This window comes from Cariama cristata, unplaced genomic scaffold (genome assembly GCF_000690535.1).
Source record: "Cariama cristata isolate BGI_N322 unplaced genomic scaffold, ASM69053v1 scaffold4833, whole genome shotgun sequence".
Classification (NCBI taxonomy): Eukaryota; Metazoa; Chordata; class Aves; order Cariamiformes; family Cariamidae; genus Cariama; species Cariama cristata.
The window spans coordinates 1-8797 of NW_009606508.1; the positions used below are offsets into that span (position 1 = coordinate 1).

Sequence of the window (8797 nt, forward strand, 5' to 3'; positions counted from 1 at the left end):
GGAGACAGCGGGGCCGCGTCCCTGTCAGCGTCCCCCGCCGCCGAGGAGTGTCGTGGGGAGGGGACGGGCAAGAGGCCGCGGCGGCAGCAGGGCCAGGGTTGTCGGCTTTGCTCTAAACGCGTTACAAACGTACGTGGCCTTAGGTCCTGTAGTGCAGGGCGGTGGTTTAAGGCAAAGATTGATTGTCAGTTCAGCGCTGATGTCTGTGATAACCTTTCACCTGGTGGTGTCACAGCTCACCCCTCAGTGTAAGGGGATGGAGATCAACCGGCGACACTTCTGCTACTTCTTTGTATGCTCCTTTGAAAGCTAGTTGCTCTTAGTCGGGTTCTTTGTTGTAGGCAGATGCAGGTGCTGCAACATGTAAGTATGTCCCTAACTGGCTATATGCAAGCATTCTTGTTGAAGCTGGTATTATCACATGCTGATGTATTAGCTAGCTCATTTTTTGATATTTTAATTTTTAAGTTTGGGATTTTTCTGCATCACAGCAATGAGATATTTACTTTTGTGTAGGAAGAATGTGGCTGGCTTTAAAATGTAGTATACCTAATGTTACTACCTTAAGGTATATTGAACTTCTGTGGAAAACTAACTTGAGGAAGCTTATTTAGAGATTGTTTAACTTTTGGATGGAACATGATATCTGAAGCCTGATGCATGTGGCCTGTTTACTGATTCATTCTGCCAAACAAAAATATAACTAGGATTTTTTTGTGCACTGGGATGTATGTCGTCCTGCAATGTGCTATGCCGGTTTCTTGCAAGAAACTTGTTCATCTACTCTGAAGTGTTTTTGTAGTACTGACGATTTTTGTTTGCTGGAAGATTGATCTTATGTTTTTTTTCCCATCACCACCACAATACCCTTTTTGTTTTTGTATGTGCATCCACAGTCAATATTTAATATGTATGATTGTTTTCATCGTGATACAGCTGAGGCCTGAGAAATTCCATCAATTTACTCTAACACTACCATTTGCAAATTGTTGCAAGGCTGTAATCAAGTTTGATTTGAACAATCTGCTTAGTTGAGCTTTGATTTGTTGTTGATTTGAGAGACAGCTGGCATCAAAAGCCAGTCATGTGTTTTGCATTTCATACAGCTTAAAAATAAGGCCTTTCTAATAATGTATTTTTTTTTTTCACATAGTAATTGGAGCACATGTAGTCTGATGTTTGGGTGTTTTTTTAATAATAGCAACATATGTCATCACGTTGCTCTGCTTAAGGTACATCATTTAATGCTGTCTGAAAATCTACGAGTTGTGCTAGAAGAAGTTATCTCCACTGAAAAGACAAAAAAGTAATTCTCTCCCTTGCTCTTCCCTGCCACCCCCAAATCAGTGTAGCAATAAGTTTTGTATTTGTTCATCTTTCACATCCCAAATTCCTCTCTGATATTCGGATTTCACTGCTGGCTAGTAATGCAAAATGAGGATAGCCTCAGTAATAGGTAATCCAAATATAAACTGTGGAAATAAAATAGGATTTTTACTGTGAGTAAAATAAATATTGGTTTATTTTTTTTCTCTCTATCCCCACTCCTCACCCCCCCACCCCCCTCCCCCCCAGAGGAAGTCTAGAAGGGAAAAGAGAACTGAAGAGTTACAAAGCTCTCTTAGAAGATCCAATGCTGAAGTTCTCAGGACTGTATCAAGAAACTTGCTCTGACTTGTATGTAACTTGTCAGGTGTTTGCAGAAGGGAAGCCTCTTGCTCTACCAGTTAGAACTTCCTACAAGGCGTTTAGCACTAGGTGGAAGTAAGTGACTGCTGTTCATTTCATATTTCTCTTAGTTACTGGGGCGTCAAGTTATACAAATAGATGCGTATGGTTTTTATTTCTTCAGAAAGATTTATTTTCTATTGTCATCTTCAAATGACTTCTGTTTCTTCAAGTCTTTGTACGGTTATTAAGTGTTACTATGACAGCACAAACCCAACCTTCTTGTATAATAGGTAAGTGGTAAATTGTTACCTATGTGTTTGGGCATGGCTCATTAATTAAATAACTTCTGGGTCCTGGACTAGCACATTTTCAGACTGTTTACTGGATAGGCTGATCTTTGGTATCCAGTCATCAAGGCAGAGTATTTTTCCTTTGGTCTCTAACCTTTTAATCATGCTCAAGACAAGTATTTGAATGGTTAAAGTCCACAGGAAAATAATCCGTCTGCCCTTAGAAATTCATATTCTAAGGAGAATCTGGGTTGTGTAAGCTAATACAGAGTAACTTGAATTCTAAAGCTTTATTACTAATAAAAAGTGTTTCTCTGCAGCTGGAATGAATGGCTGAAACTGCCTGTGAAGTATCCAGACTTGCCTCGCAATGCACAGGTGGCTCTGACCATCTGGGATGTATATGGACCTGGGAAGGCAGTTCCTGTGGGAGGAACAACGGTCTCGCTCTTTGGGAAATATGGGTATACTGCTTTTTCTTCTGTGTACAGATTTGAAGCTTACCTGTGAATAGTGAGGTAGCAGTGGTTATGAGAGTGTGGTTTTTTTTTTTCATTTTTTTTTAACCAGGTTAACAGTTCCATGTTTGAAAAATCAGATACATAGATGATTTACTCTATTTCTTCCTGAGTATAACATCATACATGCTACAGTGTTGTTAAAAAACATCTTCTCTTGTCTAACATCAGAATTTAGGCTTTTTTTTGAAGATCCGTAAGCTTGGATTTTAAGGTAGCAAATGCTGAAATCGCTTCGTATTTATACTTTTGTAATGCTTGGATGTCACTGCTGATACTTAACATAATTGATCTGACTTGCAGTTGGGCTGTTAACGCAGTGTTATTTATAAAGTGTAGCTCAGTAAATCAGGAGTTTTCAAAATTAATAACGTGATTCAATAGAGGGTGGGTTTAGTAAATTTGTGGATGATAACACTAAGCTGGGAAGGATTACAAGTGCTGGAAGGTGAACAATACATCAAAAGGATCTTGACTAAGTGCAAAGGGGACTGAAAAAAAAGGTAGGATGCAGTTTAAGGAAGAGTATGAGGCGCTGATTCTTTTTGCAATTAATTATAGCCAAATACAGAATGGGGGGCAGCTACCCAGGAAAACAGAGGAAAAGATTTGCGGTTTAGAGTGAATCTTAAGTTTTGCATGGTTGAGCATTGTGATGCTCTTGTGAAATGTTCAAACAATGTTGAATAAGTGAACAGTTTACAAGTATACGCACGAAGGTCAATGTTGTGTCCTCCTTCTCCATACTCATCCCCTTGGCTGGGATATGTTCAGTTCTATATAACTGACTTTTAAGCAAGTTGCTGACTACTCGGGGCCTAAGGGAGACCATATCGTTGGATGTCTAGGAAATAGATGTGATGGAGGAGAAAAGAGTAGTGAGGCTGAAGAAAAGACTGTAGGAACAGTTTTCTACTATGTCGGTAGCATTGGAAAATGGGGAGAAGTAGCCCTTTGTGTCAGTGGATAAGAAGTAAAAGAGCTAAACTGAAGTGGAGGAAAAGTTCAGGTTAACATGGAGAAAGCTGTTCTAGTGATGCTTGAATGCAGAAAATGACTGTAGAGAGAGGTTGTATCTCTGTCATTGAAGATATTGGTTTGACAAAAACATTGACAATGTCGTAGGGCGGAAAATTGGAGTGGATCAATTAGACTGTGCCCCAAAGATTGGTGGTAGATTTTAAAGCATTAGAGCATAGTTCCTGGAAAAAAAAATACAATTTGTAAATGAAATTTACTTTTATTTCCAGGATGTGGGGGCCTGAGGGTAGCTGGACAGAAGGCAACAAATCATTTTGGAATTTTGTATTTGCTTGTAAATGGAAACCCTTGCAGTAGTATTCCACAAAATGATATGTAAATTTGAGGTCAGATGGTCCTTCTAGTTGGTATATCTCATTTTTAATGGTTGACTTTTTAAAGTGTTCCTTCCAGTTGTATTTACGTGAAGTTGTTAGAGTTAAATGATCAGCTCTTATTGGCAAAAATAATACGCTTGGTTTCTTGGAGCATCTTTTATAGGTGGATCAGCACAAATATGCAAGGGAAGCAGCTTTTTGCAGAGAAAAGATGTGGTCAGTTACCCTGCCAAGTTCTATTCACTGCACAGTTTCAATTACGAATTCAATTTCAAGCATAGATGGAAAAAATGGTGTGTTGAGGGTTGTGTGTGTGGTTTGGTGGTTTTTTTTGTGTTTGTTTGGGGGTTTTTTTGGTTTTTTTTTTTTTTTTTTTAAATTTGGCAGCTCAGAAAGCTGCTTTGTATTGGTTGACCTTCAGTTGAAACTTAAGTAGTTTTTTAGTTGAATTTTTTTTAAGACTGGCAGACCTAAAGTCAGTATTACAATTTGCAAGTTAAGAGGAATACTTTCTGCTTCATTACAAACAATAAAACTATGAAGGTCAAACTCTGTCTTCAGTTTGCGTTTGTACCATGCCACTGAGTTTGGGAATTACCCATTTTTCTTCCACTTGCCAAGTAAGTTATCTCAGACTTAGCCATTTTCTTCTACACTCCTCTCGCCAATAAAAATGAAGGCCATAGAGGGCACAAGGTGCAAGGCACTTCTGCAGTTCAGTTAAATTATGCATGACAGCGTAAGTTTGTAGGTTTGGCAAAGGGAGCTACTTCATTTTCTTACAGCTGCTGCTGTACTTTGATTCCTGACAGCGGTATAATTTTGAAGTGATTTTTCATTTTTCCCTGCAGTATGTTTCGTCAAGGAATGCATGATTTGAAAGTCTGGCCCAATGTAGAAGCTGATGGCTCAGAGCCCACCAAAACTCCTGGGAGAACCAGCAGCACGGTCTCTGAAGATCAAATGAGCCGCCTGGCAAAGGTAATGGAATAGCAAGTAACCTTTAACATGTGTGTGAAAAACTTACACTTTTACTGGAGTGAAATGAAGACAGGCTTCTCAAGTTGTTTTCTCATGTGAAAGCTATCTTCTTTTGATTGTTCAGATACTTCATAGGATTTATACAAATGAGTGAACTAGATCATACTCATTTGCTTCTGAAGTATTTTTTAAAAGGGGATATATAAATACCTTTTAACATCCATAGCATTGTGTTGTAACAACTTAACATCCTAATTCTTTGTAAAGAATGAAAGTGTGAACATGCCTTCAAGATGCTTGAAGCCAAAATTCCATCAGATTGAGTAAGAGCAGCTCCTCACAGTAACTTGTGAAACAATCTAGTTTCTTTCAGTAGCCGTCTTTTAGATTTAAGGCTGTCAGATTGTAGTGGGTTTGCATGGCAAGGTTTTGGTAGTGGGGGAGGCATGCTATGGGAGCGGCTTCTGTAAGAAGCTGCCAGATGCTTCCCCTATGTCTTATGGAGCCAATGCCAGCCAACTCCGAAGATGGACCTGCCGCTAGCCAAGCCCATCAGTGAAGGGGGTAGTGACTCTGGGATAGCAGAGTTAAGGAGGGCAAAAAAGTTACTACAAGAGGGGAAATGCAGCTGGGGAGAGGAGTGAGAATATGTGAGAGCAACAGCCCTGCAGCCCCCCAGGTGAGTGCAGCAGGAGGAGGAGGTGCCAGAGGCCCTCAGCAGATATTCCCCGCCAGCCCCTGGTGCAGCCCACGGTGAGGCCGGCTGTCCCCTGGCAGCCCATGGAGGCCCACGCTGGAGCAGATCCCCACCTGCAGCCCAGGGAGGACTCCACGCCAAAGCAGGCTGATGCCTGAAGGAGACTGGGACTCCTGGCAGGTCCTATGGCGCCGTGAAGAGAGCAGCCCAGGCTGGAGCAGGTTTGCTGGCTGGGCTTGTGACCCTGCGGGGGACCCAGGCTGGAGCAGTCTGTGCCTGAAGGGCTGCACCCCGGGGAAGGGACCCAAAGAACTGCAGCCTGTGGGAAGGACTCACATTGGAGAAGTTGGTGGAGGACTGTCTGCCATGGGAGGGACTCCAGGCTGGAGCAGGAGCAGAGTGTGAGGAGTCTTTCCCCTGAGGAAGGAGCAGCAGAGACAACGGGTGAACTGAGCCTAACCCTCATTCCCCGTCCCCCTGCGCCACTCAGTGGGAGGAGGGAGAGAAATCAGGAGTAAAGTTGAGCCCAGGAAGAAGAGAGGGGTGGGAGGAAGGTGTTTTCAGATTTGGTTTTATTTCTCATTATCCTACTCTGATTTCATTGGTGATAAATTAAGCCAATTTCCCCAAGTTGAGTCTGTTTTGCTTGTGACAATAGTTGCTGAATGATCTCCATGTCCTTATCTCGACCCACAAGCCTTTTGTTATATTTTCTCTCCCCGGTCCAGCTGAGAAGGGGAGTGATAGAGCAGCTTTGGCAGGCATCTGGTGTCCAGCCAGAGTCAACCCATCACACTGGTGTAGTGTTCAGATGTGTATGACATAGCCCTATATTAGAAAGAATTTTAGTAGGACTGGAAAAATTGACCAAAGTTTCATTCTTTTGGGCTCATGAATATGTGTGTGTATTAGTATTTTCTTCTCCCAGCTTGATGGCAGAGTGTGTTTTTTGCCATCAAAACCACTTCTGGAATTGATCAGTAAATGTTAGTTCTTGAGCTGTTTTATGAGCTGATCTCTCTCATTCTTCAGGTACGTACTTCAAGTAAGCTTACCCCAAGCTTGCCAAATTGTTCAACCCACTTACTTAGTGTACTTTCTTCTTAATCTTGGTCTTCCAGTTTTCATCCTCACCTTTGTGCAACTCCCAGTGAAAGACAGGTCCAGTGCCATAAATATATCTGTTTTCTCATGTAGAGATTTATCACAGCAGTAAAATTTCATTTAGGATCTCTCTTTTATTAGTCTAGTTCACCTTGAATTTATAATGGAAAATTCATTAAAGGTTTTTGCCAGTGGTGGTGCCCCATTTCTCGATCATAGTGGAGTAAATCTCCTCTAGCCTAGGGAAGATCTGTAGACAGACACTAAGTATCAAGGCTGGTTTATAGTTCATCAAATGTTTACATGATGTAGGCAGTGGGTCTCTGAGAAAGAATTTTAGAGTGTAGGCTTTCCTTTTCCTGTTAGTTCTGTTATGCAAACATGACCATACCTTAGCAGTATTTTTTCTCCTCTTCCCTTTGCTCCCTAACTCAAGAAATGCAAATAATATAGGGTATTTCAGTCTTAAAATACCTGGGTCTGTTCTAGCCTGCTCTTTTGGCATATGAGAGATCAGGGCTTAAAGCCTCTGAGGAGGAGTAGGCAATTCTCCTTTCACATCCCAATTGAGAGTTCCAGTTAATGGCTAATAAAAAGCTAATAACATCACTGCCCCCATTCTTTTCTTTGAAAGCTGTTTTGGGAGATACTAATTTCTGAAAGATGAGAGTGTTTTCACTGATACTTTGTTGCGTTTGTTTATAAAAGCATTTTACCATCAGATGCTGGCTAAGTGAATGGGGTTTCTGGATAGTGTTTCCAAGAGCTTTGTTTTGCAGAGCTGTTTACGCAGCAAATGAGATTCTTGTGATGTATCATGCCTAAATAGTCATTGTTTGAGCACAGTCAGCTTCAGTTTTTGTATGACTTGCTCATCAGTTGCTGAATGCCTCCTGATGCTACTGTATGTGAAGGTATATTTAAATATGGATAAGAGGAGTAGGACTAGTTAAATACAAGATGAGTTTGTGTGGACTTTGTTATTCTCGATTTGCTTTTTTTTCTGTTTATTGGACAGACTTACCATTTATAAATGTCATGCTATTGATGTCTGATACCAGAGGCCAAATTAGATCCTCCAGATAGTACGTAACTTTTGAGAAGAGCTTGCTGAAGAACCTGTTCTCCATCAAAAAGATAACACTTTATTGTCTTGACATTATTCTGAGTCTCTGTTTGTGTATGTGTGTGGCATTTATTATTATAGGGAATTTGTATAAAATCAATGACTGGCTGCTGGAAGAGTTGCATCCTTTTACCTGAAATAATTGATACTATGGCACATCTATCATGTCATGTTGAGGTGCTCTTACAGAACACAGGATTGTTGCTTGTAAACTTGCTACTGCTGAAAAAGCCATGGCTTTGCATCCTTGGGGTCATTGTCAATGCAGATTTTTCCTGTACTAAGGAATAGTAAGGGAAAGAATGTGCAATATCTTAGCATGCTCAAATATTAGTGACATTAAGATGTTTCTCCCATAAGTAATGTGTTAATATATTCTACTTAAACAAAAAGTTCTTTTTGATACCTTCATTTCCTTCACACCTTCTGCTGACTGAATGAAATTAGATAATAACAATGGTGAGACAGTATCTAAAGGGGTGCCTCTTAGTAGCAGATGATGAATGCTTCTTTCCCTGAAGGGAATACACTAGTTTTTCTATTATTTTGAGCTTTAAATATTAGTCCAAGAGAACATTTCTTCATGTGTATATATATGTATGCCTACAGATTTTCTGGGTCTTGTATGCAGGCCTAATTAGTTGCTCTATTGTGACTTTTTTCATCTATATAAGAGAGGTTTGCAGGTTAGAGATTAATAGTTTTCCTCTAAAACATACAGAATTACTTTTTTTTATTCTCTGATACAATGAACAAGAAAGTTAAGAATTTGCAACCAAAGTATCTAAAGAACATTTTTTTGCCAAGGCTTTGATAAGTGCTATCCTAAATCTGTATATCAATGCTGGATGTGTATATGTGGTGTTCTGAAAAACTTGATGTGTTGGTCTAAGGTAGTGGAAATAAGAGGGCTACCTTGAGTAAGAAAAAATATTTTTGTTAGATAAAAAAAAGTAGTAGGGAGCCATTTAGAAGTGGCTAAAATAGTAGACATGTAAGGATAAGGAATTTCTTCATTGCTGAAAGTGAGAAGACCCTTTCTGTGAACTAGG

At 40.2% G+C, this 8797-nt stretch overlaps 1 protein-coding gene across 1 annotated transcript; it reads left to right on the plus strand.

Moving 5' to 3' along the window:
* Positions 1–1579: 1579 nt before the first annotated feature.
* On the plus strand, positions 1580–4959 carry LOC104158665 (phosphatidylinositol 3-kinase catalytic subunit type 3-like). The gene is made up of 3 exons (XM_009696377.1): positions 1580–1764; positions 2282–2425; positions 4689–4959. The coding sequence occupies exons 1-3, from the start codon at positions 1634–1636 to the stop codon at positions 4828–4830; spliced, it is 417 nt and encodes a 138-aa protein (XP_009694679.1). The 5' UTR covers positions 1580–1633; the 3' UTR covers positions 4831–4959.
* Positions 4960–8797: the final 3838 nt, after the last annotated feature.